This window comes from Idiotropiscis lumnitzeri, chromosome 11, assembly GCF_059441095.1.
Source record: "Idiotropiscis lumnitzeri isolate Australia: NSW breed Sydney's pygmy pipehorse chromosome 11, RoL_Ilum_1.0, whole genome shotgun sequence".
Taxonomy (NCBI): Eukaryota; Metazoa; Chordata; class Actinopteri; order Syngnathiformes; family Syngnathidae; genus Idiotropiscis; species Idiotropiscis lumnitzeri.
In genome coordinates, this window is record NC_142401.1 from 1,054,111 (window position 1) to 1,073,106 (window position 18,996).

The 18,996-nt window shown below is 42.2% G+C and overlaps 2 protein-coding genes across 2 annotated transcripts; both read right to left on the reverse strand.

Annotated features, from left to right (window-relative positions):
• Nucleotides 1–15: 15 nt before the first annotated feature.
• On the reverse strand, nucleotides 16–6,730 carry dcaf12 (DDB1 and CUL4 associated factor 12). The gene is made up of 9 exons (XM_088308791.1): nucleotides 6,290–6,730; nucleotides 4,937–5,224; nucleotides 3,990–4,256; nucleotides 3,780–3,840; nucleotides 2,778–2,971; nucleotides 2,603–2,668; nucleotides 1,997–2,159; nucleotides 1,750–1,928; nucleotides 16–1,679 (listed from the first exon to the last, which is right to left on the reverse strand). Exons 1-9 carry the CDS (start codon nucleotides 6,347–6,349, stop codon nucleotides 1,521–1,523), a joined length of 1,437 nt encoding a protein of 478 aa, XP_088164917.1. The 5' UTR covers nucleotides 6,350–6,730; the 3' UTR covers nucleotides 16–1,520.
• Nucleotides 6,731–7,727: 997 nt separating this feature from the next.
• On the reverse strand, nucleotides 7,728–18,842 carry ubap1 (ubiquitin associated protein 1). The gene is made up of 7 exons (XM_088309432.1): nucleotides 18,640–18,842; nucleotides 15,645–15,693; nucleotides 15,433–15,557; nucleotides 14,112–14,927; nucleotides 13,869–14,027; nucleotides 9,975–10,076; nucleotides 7,728–9,873 (listed from the first exon to the last, which is right to left on the reverse strand). Exons 2-7 carry the CDS (start codon nucleotides 15,682–15,684, stop codon nucleotides 9,733–9,735), a joined length of 1,383 nt encoding a protein of 460 aa, XP_088165558.1. The 5' UTR covers nucleotides 15,685–15,693; nucleotides 18,640–18,842; the 3' UTR covers nucleotides 7,728–9,732.
• Between the last annotated feature and the right edge of the window lie 154 nt (nucleotides 18,843–18,996).

An 18,996-nucleotide genomic window follows, 5' to 3' on the forward strand; every position in this document is an offset into this window, starting at 1 on the left:
AATGACAGCAGGCACTTCAATATACATGGTGTTTTTATTTATTTTATTATTCAATAACTTGTTTTCCTGATGTTTTTTTTTGCTTGGATCCCCACATTACGTCTGAGTAAAAACATTCATGAGTTGTGTATAAAAACAAAACAAAATAGGGAATCACTTAGTAGATAGCAATCCACTATCACACAGTCCTCATGAAATGGTCCATGTCAAAAAAAAAGAAAGAAAACCAATCGCCTCTTGCAGTCTTTCACAGAAAGACCTGACTCGGCAAGGCAAAAAAATAATTCAAGCCTACCCTGCCTCTACCAAACGAGGACATGAAGATCACTCGATACAAAAATGTAATTTGACAACGGTGGCACGTGCATGTCCTACCAAACAATGCACCTTAGTCATGATTCTTCTAATTGGATGAAAAGTTTTCAGAGCAGCCAGTTCTTCTTCCCCGGTCGCTGAGAGGTCTCAGCATCACGAGCAAGTTAACCAAATCAATAAAAAGCGCTCCGTTTGACAAGATACTGTACATATGAAATAAAAAAAAACCGGTGTCAATTATCTAGTAACACCACTCTGGACAAATATGTAAGTCATATGAACAAAAGAAAGTGTGCAAAACTGCAGAAAGCGTTCCTGTCTAATCGAACAGCAACATAAGCTGAGGAAGGAAGAAAGACAATCCACCTTTCAAAAATTACATCATCACCTTAAACCATTCAGATGTGGGTGACATAAGGGGAAATAAATACATATGAAACAAATTAGATCAGCAGGTTTTTGCCACTCAAATCAAAGTCATAAAGAAAGGGGTTAATATCACAAAAGAACATTGTATTTAGCAATCATAACATTTCTCCTGTATGATTTCAGCCACAAATATTTCCAGAAAATTTCTTTTTTTTTTTTTATTGGGATTGGCAGTCTTCATTTTGCCACGCTGAAGGAAAAGTTGTTTGTGATTGTTTTGGGACAGAACTGAATGTGTTTGAGCCATCAAAAGGTCCTTCACAATTCTTCTTCAGTCCTCTTTCCTCTTCATTATATTGCAATCAGAAAGGGAACAGAATGTACAATCATCCAAAAAAATAAAATAAAATACTAAACAAAATAACATTGTAATATCGTACAAAGAAAGCGGTAGAAACAATAACCTTACATACTAGTAGAAACCCAAACAATAAGAGACCAATTTCAAATGTTTTTCATTGTTGCAGTTGGCTATGGGTTTTAAAACCACCTCCAGGTTCCTCATTGGCAGCTACTGCGTTATTTAAAAAAAAACAGATTGGCTCTGGTGGAACGGCGAAAGCAATACGAGCGACAGGATGTTAAAAAGGAATCACAAAGGTGTACAACAATAATCGTAGCTGCGATACGGTGCTGACAAGGTCATGAGCTCCTGAGTCCAACAGAGACGATGATGTTGCAGACGGGGAGGAATGGTGGAGGGACTGTTTGGATAAAAATTGGGATTAGGATGTCATCGTGTAGCGATGCAGAGGATGACAATACTAGCTCGCTCGCTAGCTCCACAAGCCTGCGTAGTTGCCATGGAGGCCAGAACAAAGGGGTCCGCCAGCTACAAACAGCTTGGTGCCCGAGTGGTCGTAGCAGTGCGTGTACACGGCGTTTGGAAAAGAATGAAGGTCTGAGAAATAACTCCTCCATGTCTCATCATGATTCTATAAAACAAAAAAACATGAATCCCATGCATTCAAGTTTTTACAAATCACTCATCATCAGATTATTTACCAGCCAGCCTTTTCCTGTTGTGAGCTTGAGGATGCCATCTCCCGAGCACTTCCAGTACCCTCCGGCTGGTATCAAAGGGTTCTCCAGGAATCTCTGAGCGCGGATGTCGTAGAAGAGAAGCGAACCTTGACCAGTGCCCACTGTCACGATGTGCTCATAAAAACTCACCGAACGGATCCCTGCACAGACAATTCATTTTCAAAAGGATGCAGGCGGCGGACTCCTTACGAAAGGAGGGCGCACTCACCACTTCCCCTCTCTCGGGAATTGACGGATTTTATGCTTTGCGTCGGCTGCCGAGGATCCAAAAAGGACACGTGGGCCTGGGATCCGGCAGCGTATACGGACCAGTCCTGCCCGTATGCCAGACACACATTCTCTTTGCAGTGTGGCAGCTTGGTAGACAGAAGCTGCACGAAAACAAATGACATCCAAGCAACAACATTTACACCACCACCCAAAACAAACAGAGCCATTTCACTTTTGACAAGATTCCAAATCACGTATCAAGTTACATGTTCTGCTTGTTTGGAAAGCAGCTACATTGTTAGATCTGTTCAAATAATATTGCTTGTACTCTACAAAACTTTTGAATGTTTGCAGCATTTACTTGTAAGACGTTTACAAATAGTGTCCAGTGGCTACAGACGGAACTTTTCAATAGATTGCAAATATGACTTGATTGTTTTTGCGGCACGGTAGTCGACAGTTAACACGTCCGCCTTACAGGGCAAAGGTCCGCGGGTCGTTCCCATTTCATGTTGTCCCCGCGCCTGCATTTTTTTGGTCAAACTCGATTATGAATAATGCACACATTTTTCTCGTTTTAAAACAGTACATGCAGTGAACTTGCCTTGCACAAGCTGTGCTCAGCTTTCCAGAGGTGGAAGTAGCCATCTAAAGATACCGCACCCAACTCCTGAAAGAAAATCATCCACACCAGGAATGAGCTCACTCTTGGAAACTTGTGTGACATCCGACTTAAAAGCAACAAAGATTCTCAGCGGCCGTCTGCAGATAACGCTCACTTTGTGGTTGTTGTTGAAGGCCAAAGCACGGACTTTACAGTTGTACGGGTGGGTGTACTCCTTTGGGATGTCTTTGAGGGCTCGGTGGGAGATGTGGGCATAGGAGGGCATGGCCGTCTCGCTCTGACTGTGCTGTGCCCGGCTCATTACTTCCTCTGTGACTTCCCAAAGACCCATGGAGCCATCTCGCGAACCTAGAATTTGCAAGATCAACAAGACACCAAAGGCGTGCGTCAATTCCATCAGTCAAGAAAGAATCTATCTAGCCACCGGAATGTGGTGCCCATCAGCAATTATTTCAGGAAAGGTGAGAGAATAACAAGGCAATTTCTTCGACACAATCGTTGGGTGCTTCAGCCACATCTCCCTTCCAAAAACGTGAAGGACATTGCGGCTTTCGACAATTCAAATACGATAACCGACCGTCGGTTGACATTACAATGAAAGTTCGCTCTCTTTTTACGAAAAAACCTCAATTTGACACTTTGGTGGTCGCCCTTCGGGAACCACTTGGGCTTTGGAATCTGAAGGTGACGATTTGAGTCGCCGAGCAGACAAAATGTAAAAGTGCAATTAGTTGTTGGCGAAATAAAAAGTCCGCTTCCTGACACTAAAGTGAGGAGTCTTTGACCAAGGCGCCGTCCCCAGCTCAACGGGCGGAGCACCGTCGGCCCCGAGCATGCCAACATGCGTGAAAACGGGTTCTTTGTGGGGTGTGCAACGCAAGCATAAAGCAAAGTACACGTTGAATTTCCTCTTCAGGGATTAGAAAGAGCGTCATACCTAAAAATAAATCGTAAACGTGCTGTAATCCTGTCTCAAAAGGAATGCCCGACATAATTCCTCAAATTAAATCATCTATCTTTTGACTAAATAGGTTTAATAATTAGTAATTCATTTTGGGGGGGACTTTTTCGCATGACTTTGAAGCAGCAACAAAACCGACATTGTGGTGCAGCTTGTGTAAAAGCCGAACAGCGGGCATTCATTCAGAGAACTCACCAGACACCGCCATCCTGTCACTGATCCATGCTATTGAGAAGATCCAGTCATTGTGGCCGTCCTAACAAACAAGAGACCACCATGAGAAAAAAACTAAAACAAAGCAGCAAGGATTTGCGTTCATTCAGAGTGTCAAAAAGCCAACCGCAAGCACAGATTTCACCAAATGAACCGTTTTAAGTGTGGTTGAGAAAGACACGGACAACTCACATCACCAACACAAACGGGGTCCAGTGTGGGCAGCTTGTAGATGGCCAGGCTGTTGGGGTTGTCCCCCCCGGTCGCTAGGAGCGTTCTTGATGGGTTGATCTCAATAGCATGGATGCCACAGCCTTGCTGGTCGAGGCGGGAATGAGAGCTTGCTGTGGTGTGGTAATTCTGCACCACACCTACCACGGAGCCGCCACCGCGACATTCCCTGTCCTTGAGCATTGGAATCCGAGTAATCTGCCCCGTCATGACATTGGTTACAAAAAGCTGTAAGGAATAAAAAAAATAAATAAATAAATAAATAAAAAAGACACTAAATATTTGATTACACAGCTACTATGAGTTACATACCAAGCACCCATCAACAACAACCATGCATAACATAACATCGCATGCGTCAATGTACGGTAAATGTTAATAATAATAAAATGAAAAATAATAATACATTAGAATAACGGCTGTCCAAATTGAAGCGTTTACTCAAGATACATTTTTAAAAATTTTAACGCAGTTAAATATTTTCACTCAGTTAACTCAGTTATATTTACTTCAAAAATAATTTGTATATTTTGCAAAGACAAATTCTAATTTACTTTCCCATATTAGCGGTACAACTTTAGCACATCAGCTTAGAACAAAATAGTGTGCTCAAGTTACCACTGGGCTTTGAAAACCAACACCGCTGGAGTGTTGATGCTAGTGGACAAGACTAAATGTACTGTAGAAGTTTGGAGAATTGTTTCTCAGAAAAATGCCCGTAAGGATGACAGGCGTTTAGATCGTATTAAAAAATCAACGAAAGCTTGACATGATTAGAATTATAATAAAAGAGGGCTTGTAAGAAAGAATCCTTAAAGAGAAATCTGTTATTATTCAAATTCCAAACAAAATGTTTGGGCTTAGAAGTAATATAACGAGGTGACATTTAAGAAAGAGAATCATCTGACCGTGTTGCATTTGGTCCCGCACACAACCTGCTGTTGGTTGAGCCACTGTGAGGCAAACACTTTGTTAAGACGCCCGAGCGAGAACTCCCTCTCCTTCAGGATGCCCGGAAGCCTGCCGGCCGCGAAGCCACGCAGGCTCCGCTGGAGCTGCAACTCATGCTGCTGCTGAGGTCTGAACTCTCGGCCCCGGAGGGCGCAGACGACCGAGTGGCGACTGCGCCACCACTGCACATGACGTGAAGAACAAGAGACGCGGTTCCGCTTGTATGGCGTCTGAGACCAGCCCAGCTAAGAAAAGAAAGATTAAGAAACATCATTGGTCAAGTAGAGAAATAAAATACAGACTCTTTATCATTAATATTTTGAATACGTTTATTTAATCATGAAACAAGGAGATGTCAACTCATTCCACTGTAGATGCATTCCCCATTCGATGGAATACAACGTAAACCAGGAAGATTCGAGGACTGGTGTCATAAAAGAAACATTTTTCCCTGTAATCCAGCACACATTCCCCACCCTTGTCGTCGTGCGCTCCGCAAATCTATAGCCTCACAGACCATCTTGATGTCATGCATTTGTCAAAACAGGGACCCTTGATGACAACCTTGAGTTTGAGCAAAATGTGAAAAGACCAGGAACTGACAGACAGTTCAGGTCATTGTGAGGAGACACAGTCACGGTGAAGTTGTCCTGCCACAAATCTCTCTCTCTTCTTGCGCACTGAACAAAGCAAAAGTCTCTGGGTCTCTTTGTGGACATGCAGGGTCGTCTGTCCCTCATTTAAGAGGAAAAGTCACCCTGTCACACCAGTCCTGGAATTTATCTGACACACGTACAGAGATAGATCGATAGATAGATGGATAGATAGACTCACAAAGGGAAAAAAATGTTTGATGACAAATCTGTTTAGTTGGTCATATTATTTTTTTTCTACTCAGTACTGCGGTTTGGCACTATTGCGACTTCGAGATCTATTCAGATGTAAACAAGATCTAAAGTACACTGAGATAGCATTACCATTCGCTAACTGATGACAGTCTAAAATCCAGAAGAGCCCCTCAGATCTGATCAGGCTGCAACATATTAGGCTTCCCTTAGCATTCGTTGTGATGTGGCTAACGTTTGCCAACATTAACGGATGCACAAGCACACGTTCGAAATATCTTCTAATGCATTTGACATTGCTTCTCAAGTGCTTTGGCGACACCGATTGCTGCAGTGTCATCAACGTTTTGCCCCCCCCCCCCCGGCACACATGAGACGACCCGATCATGTTCAGCACACAGCTAGTTAGCATGCTAACATCAGGTTTGATAGCTTAGCCAGTGAGATCCACCGGTTTCCGCCTACCTGTTGTTGGTCCTTGGGCTCCCCTGCCTTTCTTTTCCTGCTAACTGTTTTTCTCGCCATAGTCTGACACACACAATTCCCTCACCCACATGGAGGGTAAACCTGACTGTGGACGTTGGATCATATAATGTCGATAAACGATTTTGTTCTTTGGCCTTTCGGGCGGCGTCCGGTGACAAGCAAGGACGATTACATACGGAATACGTTGCCCGTCGCTGTCTCGGGTTGTTGGAGATTTACTCGCGTTAACTTGCTCCGTATTTGCAAGTGGCCACTAAAGTCGCTCTTAGCGCTTCACTGAGTTCTCTTTCCCTCGGCGGGTCGCGTCAGCAACGGCGAGATCATCGGCTAAGCGCGCGGCCGCACTCATTAAACGTCAACAAAAACAAGGTCACTCGTGAACGCGCCCGTCGTGCGCTCACGTTTGCGCACGGCCATTCATGATTTGATTTCCTTCGCTTAGTATGTTAGGCATCACCAAAAAAAAAAAGAAAGAAAATGAAAAAAGAAGTTAGGCTTCACGATTGGTTGGTTGGTTGGTGTTTCTTTGGCCACTTTAAACTACGAGTACGCCATTGTAGCGTACATTTCTAGGAAGGTACAAACTGTATTCTCTCGATCTTTTTATACTCAATTTTGATGAGCAGGTAAGAGGAAAAAAAGTGATGCCATCCCAACCTGGAACCCTTCTGCGGTTCTTTTTTTCTTCTTCTCGAGGCTCCAAATTTTAGTTGACCGTTACATAAATTACCCATTACACAAACAATACAAAACGATGGCGTGGCAATTATCAATGTTGATCATTTGGTTTCGGTCTAATTACTCATTCAGGAGGAGCAAGGTCTTGTTTGCTCGCTATCAGAAGCAGTGACCTACATTTACAATCTAAATGCTAATATTTGTTCAGTCAATTTATATGAATGTAATTCCAACAATCTATTCGTTTTGCAGTGATTCATTCATTTGCACAGCTTTTAGTACGGTAATAGTTATAGAAGGAAGTACTGTTCATTTTTGGCGTAATCACATTTTTACCTTCATGTGCTGTGACATGATAGTAGTTCAGATATCAAAAGGTGGCGGGCCCACTAACCAAGTGGACTGTGCTTACAACTGAAAGCCACATATTTACTATATTATCTTTCACTTTCGAATCAGTAAACAGTCCATGTAGTAGGTCACTGAAAACCTGGATTGTTGTTGCAGTCAGGGAGAAAAAATGGTGCTGAATGATTATTAAATTGTGGCTCGTTTAAAATCCATATATAATATGTGACTTTAGTTCATTTGGATTTAACGCCTTTTTACTTACCTATTGTGCAAGAAAGGACATGCATCTAAGTTCTGCTGTCTTATTTAGATAATTAAGTACTTTATATTTCCTGAAGACAAACAAGGCACAAGTGCATTTAGCAAGAAATACCAATGAAAGTCAAGACCATTGAAATAATTTGCGTCTTTAATCAATGGGACCTTCCAAGTCACAGAAGAGGAAAATGTACATTTCTCTCAACCCACACTTCAGAAAGTCATTCACCTTAGAATGTCCTATGATGATGTCACCAGATACATTAGAACCACCCAACACAATACTTTGGATGATAAATTAGTAGCATTTGACAACCCTTCAACCTGAGCCTGGCACGGCATGAGACATTGACGGCTAAGGCGCCAAAACCAACTGTACAACCCAACGACCCTCAATTTGGTGGGGGCAGCACTGGCCGCTTACATTTGTTGCAGGAAGGAAACTTGGTGCAAGACAGATGTCATGTCAAATTCTTAAAAACAAACCCAAAACAACGAAGCTAGGTGTTTTAAACAAAACAAAAAATGACAGGACTGAATTTAGCAATTTAAGATGGGTGACATGTTTGCAGTTGAAAAGTGACAACAAATGGGGGCGTAAAAATGCCTCCAGTTGGGACCCGTTTGCAAATTAACATTTTAGCTTAGCTACTTCAGCCCTTCTTGATCAAGTAACTTTAAAATGTACTTTATGCTGAAGCAACATTCGTGGATTCTTGTGGCTGGTGTTCTCGAAGGCTAGTGTACTGTTTGAGTCGCACTTGATCATTTCAGACAGCATTCAAACTGTCTCCATACCTGACATTTGAGGGGGAGAGTCTGCTCGTCATCTTGCTACTTCACAATACCCTCGCTTCTGTTGTGCATTCTTAACAAGATTACCATGCGCCCCCCCTTTTTTTCTAAGACATAAGTGTTTGCAACAAATTTGTGTGATTAATCGAAACCTGAACAAGTCGACCAACATAAGTCATGATTAAATGGATGAAATAATAAAATGGGGAAAAAAAAAAATAAATCATACTATCCAAACTTGCCAAGTTCCATCCAAATTGCCAGCAAGACTTGAAGACCAGTCAACAGTTACACATCTCTATTGCACTGTGATGTGGCTGCAAAAATAAGAGTACAAAAAATTTCTCAACACACATCGCCCAACATCCATCCACGCTTTTCCAGTACGCAAACAAAAGTTAAAAGTGTCATGTTTGTTACCATAGCTTACATTATATCAAACTCTATATGTTCAAATTAAAGTATCAGTGTACTAGTTGAAATCATTTGATAATTACATGAAAGTGTGAGTGCAGTGTGACAAGACGATGGCAGTGTGGTGGTGATTTCGTTCCCGTTCCATCAAAAGGGGGCACGCTCAATCTGTTGCCGCACTCGGCAGTTGTATCACTTATTTTCGGGGTGCAATGATGAATGTTCGAAAATCAAATAATGTGAAACATTTAAAACGACATGAAAAAAAAAAGTGCCTAAATGAACAGAGAGCCGCAAATGAGAGGAGAAGGTACAGTGAACAGGAACAGAAAGGGCACTTCTTGACTCAGTTCTTTCTCTGTCTGGTCACTGCGCCTTTGAATGTTCATCTTTTGCGTTTGGACTTGTGCTTTCTTGGTTGAATTTCAAGAAAGCCTCTTATGCTCCCCACCATACTGGACCTGCAGAGCAATGGAAGACGGCAGCTCGGCTGTTAAGCAGTTTCAAGAGTTTAAACCTCCTCCCAATTCTGACCTGCAGTCAGCGCAACACTTCCAAGTGGAAGCAAATAGAAACGGCACCAAAGCCTACAGAACCAATTCTTCTAGGTCCTCATCTCCAGTTCTTTAATAACCTAGCAGTGCCGGTTCCTGGAACCCAACCTCAGCGTTTATTCGAAAGAAACGCCGCTGTGAAGTATTGTTACTCTTGGCACCAGTCTTAAAAGTGCTCGAGACGCAATACAGTTGAGCACAGTGAGAAACGAGTGTTCTCCCAGTTGTCCCGTCCACAGCCAAGGCAAGCACATGTTGCAGGGCATGTTGTGGTTTGGGGATGGGGGTGGGGCGGGACAGAAAAAATAAAGGGGGGCGGCGTGAGGTGGTAACAGGAAGCAGGCCCTGCAGCGGTCGCTTCATCGGCTTGGCTCAACTCGCAGTCGCTCGAGCCATCAAGTCCTCTAGCGCTTTGTCTTGATCGTTGTTGTGGACCAGCAGCACCTCCTTGATGGCCTCCCGCTCAAATCCCATTTCACCAAATCTGGACATCAGCTCAAGGAACTGCAACGCCTGAGGACAAGGGACAAGGAGCATGATTTGTTGACAGCAATGGGTTTGCAGTTTTCAGATGACTTCATTCAGCCCCCACTGTCCAAAAAAAAGGTACCCACCTTTTCTTCTGAGCACTGGTACAGCTCTAAACATTCCTCCACTGCGCTTGCATCAAAGCCCCGCTCACACAGACGACCATGGACGAAGAGATAATCCAGCACCTTGGACAATGAGTACATGTTCATGACAACAGCGAGATTGCGTCACACAGCATCCTGATTTTCTGATCCCATGACTATAAACAGATTACAGTGGAACGCCTCAAAACAAATCCCAATTTTTGCACACCGCTTGTCCTTATGGAGGGTTGCGGGTGAGCTGGAGCCAATCCCAGCTGACTTTGCGTGAGAGGCGTGGTGCACCCCACATTGGTCACCAGTCAATCGCAAGGCACATTTCCAGTGCCATTCACACCTATGAAGAAGGGTTGCAAAGGGGGTAAAAACATTTCCAGCAAATTTTCTTGGAAATTTAATCAGGGGAATTGGAGAAATAAATCCAATAGAAAACTTTCCAAAGGAATTATGGAAACTGAGGGTCATTGATTAATAAAGTATATTTTCCACTAAATCAATATTTTGCTTTGTTCTAAGCAGACATCCATGCTAATTAGTGCCCCTTGCCAAATGTGTGGGTTTGACCGTACCTGAATGGGCTCTCTGCACGTAGCGCCCTGACGTCCTATCCGTGGCAGAAAATACTGTTTACCCTCTTCTGTTTGATTTGGCCAACTACGACAGCTGTGTATTCATAGTCTCGAGTAAACAGCAGAGCATGAGCCTTCTAAAAGACTTCTTTCTTTTTTTTTTCCTTCTTCAATTCCAAAAGCAACACAAACAATACCATGAACATTGTGACGTTTCAACGTGCACGTCGTCGTCCAAATTTAATGGCAGTTTATACTATTGCGGATTTGCCAGGGATGTTAAACTCACTCGTAATTAAACAAAGTGCATACAAACGTCCAGCGTTAAAGACAGCCGAGAACATTTCAAGATTTGCCTCAGCCGATGACAAAAAGATTCAATTTGACAGGGAAGGTCATGAGTTTCCATTCATGGTAAAATGTGCAATCGATACCGTATGAATGGAATCGTATAAATATAAGGGAGAATGGGGAAACGCTAAGGTCCTCAAATGGGAAGCAGCCCTGCACTGCGAGCTTTTTTGTTTCTTCGTGGATCCAAAGAAGAAAGCCCAGTCACTTCCACTGTCTGTCCGTCTGTCTTCACCTGACACTAATGTCAATACAATAAAACAACTTCAATACACAAAGAATACAATGTTAGATATTGTTTTCTTAAAGCAACACACCACTATTCATTCCATTAGGCAGAGTACATAAACATTAATAGCGCAAATATCAATGGTATCCGATTCCCAGGTAATTAAATTTCAAAACAATGACATAGCACTCGTAGCGTCATCTTGGCCAGTCACGTAATCGTTGCGACGTAGTGCGTGCGCCAACATGGCTGTGTTCATTTGGACTTGTTTCCTGGTCTAATTTGCGATAAGCATGCCGTTCTGGCGTCATCACTCCTAAGCTAAGCTCTACGTCCCAAAACCGTAATCGATCCTCACCAAAAATTTACGTACGATGCATATGTCAGCGCAAATCATGCTCTTCCATTATCAGAATGAAAGTAGCATTTTCATTTTGTGGACACGTGCCGGCTTTCAACATTGTCGCTTCATTGGCAATGGTCTTACGTTTATAAAAGCCAAAATATTGGGGCAATCGTTCTAAAATCTTCAGAATGTCAAGTGGGCATACATATAAACGTGCACAAACATTTTGGCGACAGTGAGGAAAAACGTGACGATACCAAACGGCATTTTTATAGCAAAATAGACCCAGAAACATGTCCAGAATGAACAGTCGCACATTATCGCACACGTTATGACAGAGATCACGTGAACTGCTCAAAAGTTGTCAAGATGGTGCTGCCAGCGTAGGTCTTCATTTTGATACGTAATCATCTGGAACCGTTTTTTAGGTTACCGGATGCCGTCGATACATTTCATGTTTATACCCACTGCCTAATTGAATGAAGGACAATTCCTTTTCGGTGCCGTGATGCTTTAAATGACAGGAAACGTTCATAGTGCACACACAGGTTCCATCACTAATTGTACCCATCTACTGTAACCACAACATTATGAAGAAGATTGACTTCATACCTTCATACTTGTGGATGAAGAAAGAGGCATACATTAAAGCAGGGCTGTCCAAACTCGGTCCTCGAGGGCCGCTGTTTGCTTCTTTTCCATCTCACCCTGCTGCAACAAACCCGATTGAAATGAGCAGGATGGCGATCGTGCTTCTTCAGAGCTTGCTGATGAGCTGATCATTTGAATCAGGTGTGTTGCAGCAGGGACAGACGGAAAACAGGCAGGACAGCGGAAGCCCTCGAGGTCCGCCGCTGGGCATGCCTGCATTAAAGCCTTACTCTAATTTGCTTACCGGTGCTTTGGAGCAGGATTTACAAAGACGATTTACGTCTCTCTGATGGTTTGGGCAAGTCCTAAAAATACCACATGGAGACTAATAGGCGTGAAACGAGTCATAGAGTAATTTGGAGTTCTTCAATTTCAGAACAACAACAAAAAAAAAAGGCTCGAGGGTTTTTTTCTGCATCGGCATACCGGTTTAATTGGTGTGCACCGTCACAAAGGCAAGTGAAGCCATCCGCAGCAACAATTGTTCATGCTCTGCATGACGCCAACGAGTGAGAGGGTCAACTTCAAAATCAAATCTTCCTCAATACCGTAATCAGTGCATGAGCCCACTTTTAGTTTGGACTTGTTCCTGGCAACGCGTGATAGCGTGGCAGCTGACTTGACTCGTCTTCCCCACTGCAAATTACAAATGATATCACAAACTGTTGCCACCATCGTCGTCATCTTGAAATTATGTTCAATCGCCAATTAAGGGAGCTAAAAAAGCTAATTAATTACGCGGACATGACACTTGCTTCGCGGCCAGAGCTGTGCTTTTTTAGCCAGAAAATTGCAACCGTGGTCCGTACGCCACTTTGTAACGTACGTTTCTAGAGAAGAAAATACGCTTTGCATCGATACTATTTAAATTTAGATAAAAATGTGGAATACCTAAAAATAAAAACTAATTGGTCATTCAATGTTACCAGAAGTGAAATATTTGTTTATGTTGATACATGTTCTTTAACTAAGCGGAGTGCTACGTATTTTTAAAAATTTGACCTGAATACTCTATTTGATAGAATTTGGAGTAGGATATCCAATTACCAAACTAGTTGATAGCTGCAGTCGTGGAGACTATCGCAATTTTTAGACGTATTTCAGCAACGCTGTAGATTACATGCAAAGAGCCCATTTTGCGCGCAGAAACGGTCAACTTTTGGTTTGGCCCTTTGTAGCTTTTTTTTTTCTGTGTGGCATAAATCAAGAGTTGTGTTGGAAGAAGGATGTGAGAAACAATTTTCACCGAAGGTTATGTGACCTTCAGAGCATTATGACTCTTAATGGTATCCCAATACAGAATAGAATAACTCTATTTCACTGATTTGGTATATCATCAGCCTCTTAATATAATGGCCGAAGTCATATTTGGACAAAAATGTTATTGCCTTCAACATCTCATCAGGACGCTGGCCACCGCTGCTAAAATCAGCAACGTCCCTAGATAAACAGATTAATTCTAACTCTGAAATCAAATTATTAATGAATAATATCAAAATGGGGTTGAGTTTTTTTTTGTCTTCTGGGAAAAGAAAGGCAATTATTTTAGGAGGCTGACATTATATTAATCCATACAAAATCAGAGGTCAGCCAGTGTAACCAAACATAACGTGTGCGACTTGTGTTTTATTAGCACATTTCCATTGAGACAATATCAATTTCTATTTTGAGCACATAAATGTAAAGGAAGGCATAATTGTGTGAGTGATGATTGAGAGGTTGGGTCACACCTGCTCCACATTCTGTCCTTGTCGCTGCATGGCCCGAAGAACACCCTCATAAGAATAACCCATGCCCACAAGGGTCTCCACACACTGGCGCTCACCTGGGGTCATGCTAAGCAAGGCTCCGCCACACGGCAAGCCGGCAGAGCCTGACCCCGCGTTGACCTGGGAACCAACATGAGAAGAATAGCAATCAAGTCAGTGATGGGTCCGTTCATCCAAAAGCAGTAAAAGTTCGCTCATGCTCACCTGTTTCGGTCCACCACCCTTACAGAAGCCGAGGTGCTCAGGGGCAACAATAACTTGGGACTTGCTTTTGATCGGTGGGCTTCCGTTGGGTAGGTTCCGTTGGGGAGAAGCCACGGGTGCATTGCGTGGGCTGAACCGAACCGGTTCGGGATCCCCTGAATCCGACAGTTTGGGAAAGCTCAGGGAGCGGATGTTGCAGGGTCGATCCTCGGCTTCCAAAGCGGCTCTCGCAAGTTGCCCGACTCCGTCCACATCCATCAAGGCAACCAAGCCGTTGGGTTTATGGGCAAAGCCTGCTTTCACGGGAAGGCTGGTGTTGGTGGGGGGAGATGGGCTGTTTCCACGTGAAGCGGGCCCTTGCTGAGAACCAAGCGGAGGGGATACAGATGAAGCAGGTTGAGGCTGGCTCTGGAGAATGTTTCGAAGCTCCTCTTTATCATCCAACGTTTTAAGCTCCAGCTTGTCAAAGGGGTCCTCTTCCCGCTCAAAGTCAGCAAGGTTCAGGCCATGTGACTGAGGAGTGCTCGGTTGGATTTTCCTCGGACCAAGACTCGGGGCAGGCAAAGGGGTGAGGATGGCGTCATGGCTCAATCCTGCCAGGATGGGGTTCATTGCTGGTGGGGGAGGGTCGTGGTCTTCACCCCCAGATGGGGCTTTCTTCCCTGCGGTGCCATTCACGTTCTCGGACTGAGACAAGCTTTCTTGCTGTTCTCCTTCCTGTTTTGCTACGGCCTCTTCTGCTCGTGCCTCCGCTGCTCGGGCCTCAGCCAGCTCCACCCCCCAGCGAATACTTAGCTTCTCCAGAGAAAAGTCATACTGTTGTGATCATACAAAGAGGAGATGGATGATGGAAAATATCAGAGGAAAAAGAAACAGTAATCACTTTCTATACTTGTTAATTTAATACAGCGCAAGACAAAATAAAACACATTTTTGTAGAAATCGGTACAAGTATGAGTAAGTGTTCTTAAATTTGAGTACAAGCACACACCGAGTAAATCATTAAGAAAGTCATTACATCTTGGAACTGTAGCCTCTTTCTTCCCAACTCACTGTCTTGTATGAAAAGTACTAATGCAGGGTGGGTGTGCGTTTGTGTTTCTTTTTTTTGTTGTTTTTATTTGCTGGCATCCGAAGCCCTTTGTGTTGACAAACAGTATTTGTCAGAGAAATTAATCACCTTAATGCTGGAAACCGCAAGAGCTGTGTGAAAGCACACTTGAGCATATTCTGTCTGAAAGGACAGGCGAATAAATTCTGGCTCTATAGACACACCAACTTGCCAGCAAGGTAGTTTATAAGTGGCTTAAATGTAATATACCTGTGAGTCCACCAACAGAGCGGCACAGTCTGGCAGACAAAAGCCGACAGGGAGCCCCACCTTGGCAGGACAGCGAAACTTTTCATTGACCTTGAAGGGAACATCATCAAGGTAGCTGATGGGTCCTGCGTGAAAAGACAAAACGTGCATAAGATAATTGACAAAGAATTGCAATTGAACTTGCCCTAGAATATGAAGCGTTAAATCCTTACCATTGTTTTGTGCATCCGATAAAGATTTCCTTGTAGCCATTTAGATACTCTGTGGGGGCAGACACACACATCGTAAGGATTAGGTCCATGAAAAAACCGCGGAACAGCAGAAGTGGGATTAAACCTGGCAAAATACTTCACGTGCCACTAGGCGTAGGAAATTTCCGAATTGTTTCGATTAAATTAGCATGGTAGATTGGCCTGTAGAATTTTGGAAATCCACCGAATTAGATACATTTGCATCGGCACGACAGGAAATTTTTGAGAATGAATGGGAATTTAATAGAAAGAGATCATATTCCAGCATAAATATAAACATCTGATTCTGCTTTAAGCAGACATCCATGAAAAAGAATACTTATAAATTATGACATTTCAACAGAATTATTGCAAGTCTAACAACCAAGTTTCAAACGTCACTCAACAATCAATGCTTTGATTACATACCAGAAATGTGACTGTAGAGAGATAAATATTACTCATACTTTCGACTCAACTTCACTCAATCAATTAGAAATTAACAAAAATGCACACCCCCATGGTCCAATGTTCACTCTAAGTTTCCATGCGGATGAGCATTCACACAAACTGCCTGTGCATCGTTTGGACCACAGTGAGAAACATCAGACATGCACGGGGCATTTTAAGCATAATTTATTAAGTCTCAATAGAATCTGTTTTGATATGGTCCCACATTGTCCACTCCGCAATAACTGAAATCATGCCAGCTAATAAAACAAACCAATTCTAAGACACCTGACCTCTGAAACCAGCGAAACAGCATCATTTGAGGGGTACGTAAACGACGCCCGTATTTGGACTCCTTGAATAGCGCTGTCCGTGTGTCGTCTGCAGCGGCACGTCCATAGCGAGTGACAACAACAAGTCGCATTCAAAACACAAATAGAAAAACAACCCCCCTTTAGCTTCTCACGTCCAGGTAATGCATTTCACGCAAAAGCCTTTTAGCCAATGGACTCTTCTCGGCCTTCATCAACATCCTCCATGTCCACTTCCTCAACTCCTTTTCTTTTCAATGTCATTGTTGTTCAGTCTTGTTGATGGCGTGCTGGCATGACAGCTAAATTCCATCCCCTTCGCAAAGGCGACTTGCCATGATCAAGTCCCAGACTCGGCCGTAATGACCACGTGTGCAAGGCAACTTTATTTATAGAGTACATTTCGTACACAATGTGTTCCACGCAACCAAAAGTATGATATCTAAAAGACAAACAGACCAACTGAGGACATTAGCAGAGCAAAGAGAACAAAAAGAGCTTATAAAAATGACTAAAAGAACGAACATTGACAACATTTAAGCACATTTACAACCAGAAGATTTAAAGACATTTAAAATCAAAGAAAAAAGAACTCGCTTTCTGAAATGTCTGAAAGAGTGAAACGGATTTATGAAAGGAATGGTGAAAAAGTAGTTTTCGGATTTAAAATTTACACTTGGGGCTGACTTCACTTCCGATGGCAATTTATTCCATTCGCGTGCAGTTAATCTCTTCCCCGGGGAGTATGCCGCTGCCATATTTTGGGTTCATCAAGGAAGCAAATTGAATAATCAAGAGCTTTAGGCTGTTGTCAACAATTCTAGAAATTATTTCTGTATATTATTAAGGAATTGCATTGATGTTTTGTTCAATTGTACTTTCATTAGATCGCATTGCTTTAGTCAGGATTATGCTGCAATTTTGTTTCTTCAACTTTATTTAAATGGCCAATTGAGAGGCAAAGACCTATTTTGTAAATTCCTGGTTTGGTCTCTTGAATTCCGATAAACTACCATGGAAAGTTTCCATCTTCAAATTCACAGAATTTTCAAATTTTAAGTGGAACAACAAATGATCAGCGTTACTCGCCCTGACAAATGGCTTAACACGTTTTCCACTGCTTTGAATATAAGCGCACATAATCCATTATTTGGCCATGCTGCGCAACAATGTCTGACTTCATTAACAAAGAAGCCATTGTGTAAGCAAAAACAGATATACTTGATACAGTATACTATACATACACACATTAAGGGACTATACACACACACACATATATATATATATACACACACACACACACATATATATATATACATATATACACACACACACACATATATATATATATATACATATATATATATATATATATATATACATATACATATATATATATACACACGTATATGTATATATGTATGCATATGTATATATGTATGCATATGTATATATGTATGCATATGTATATATGTATGCATATGTATATATGTATGCATATGTATATATGTATGCATATGTATATATATATATATATATATATATATATATATATATATATATATATATATATATATATATATATATCTTGTCTAACTTGGATCTAGAACATCACTGATTCCAACTGATTAGAACAGTCATAGAAGATCGTACCATGTGAGTTGAAAGTTCTTAGGAATGTCTTTATGTAACCACTAAAACATCACAATCATGTTGTCGTTTGAAAAACTGCAACATTCATGTCAAGGCAAGTTACAAATATTAGGCGACAAACGCGTTTTTAACAACGTATCACCATAGAAGCCCAGAAATATTGCTTTTAATTCATTATAATGAAACAGGAGGACATATTTATTGACGAGTGAGACTATTACTAACTAGTACTACTAACTCAAACCTTATATCCCGAAGTGTAACTTCCCAGTAAAGAATTCTAACAGTGGCCAAAACACCAAGTTATTGATTAGCAACCGGCTAAGCTATCACACATTTCGCCCCTCCAGGCTGAAATCACGAACACAAGCAGTCCATACCCAGTGACAAGTGCTGAATTAAATACTAGGGTTGTCGAGTATGTAACATAAACTGTGAAAAATTAAACGTGATGGTTTACGCTTTGGGGAAAAGTCTCCAAAGCTGTTGATTTCGCCAGTGGCCCGACTTCCACTGTTGCCACCGCCCCGAAACGAAACATATCAAACAAAGATTGCTCTCACCTGTATCTGCTCCGTTTTGCTCTTACAAATATGACTTTATTCTTGGAAATGTGCTTCCGAAATTAGAATTATGGTCGATTTTTGTTTTATTTCTTTTGAAATTGCTTTCCTTTTCTGCCGAGGGACGCCATCTTGATTTGTCAGGCTCCCTTCCACTGGTTCCTGTCTGACGTCACTCAATCGCCTGACGTCAGGTCATTCTTTCTCGGCCAAGACTATTTTTTTTCCTTCTTCGTTGTCTTTTTCTTCAGCTCTTCTAATGGCGGTTGGGAAACATTTTTTGCGCAGTTCTGCCATCATCTGGTCAGTGGCATGAATAGGGATTCCTAACTACCCCAAAGCGCTTCATACTTTTGG

Coding starts and splice junctions, on each gene's coding strand:
- ubap1 (XM_088309432.1), bottom strand. CDS start 15,684: ATGGCTACAAGGAAATCTTTATCGGATGCACAAAACAATG. Junction 10,077..13,868: donor AAGGACAGAATGTGGAGCAG/GTGTGACCCAAC, acceptor TCATTGTCCAAG/GTGCTGGATTATCTCTTCGT. Junction 9,874..9,974: donor ACCAGTGCTCAGAAGAAAAG/GTGGGTACCTTT, acceptor CCTTGTCCTCAG/GCGTTGCAGTTCCTTGAGCT.
- dcaf12 (XM_088308791.1), bottom strand. CDS start 6,349: ATGGCGAGAAAAACAGTTAGCAGGAAAAGAAAGGCAGGGGAGCCCAAG. Junction 5,225..6,289: donor AGCCCAAGGACCAACAACAG/GTAGGCGGAAAC, acceptor TTCTTTTCTTAG/CTGGGCTGGTCTCAGACGCC. Junction 3,841..3,989: donor ACCCCGTTTGTGTTGGTGAT/GTGAGTTGTCCG, acceptor CTTGTTTGTTAG/GACGGCCACAATGACTGGAT.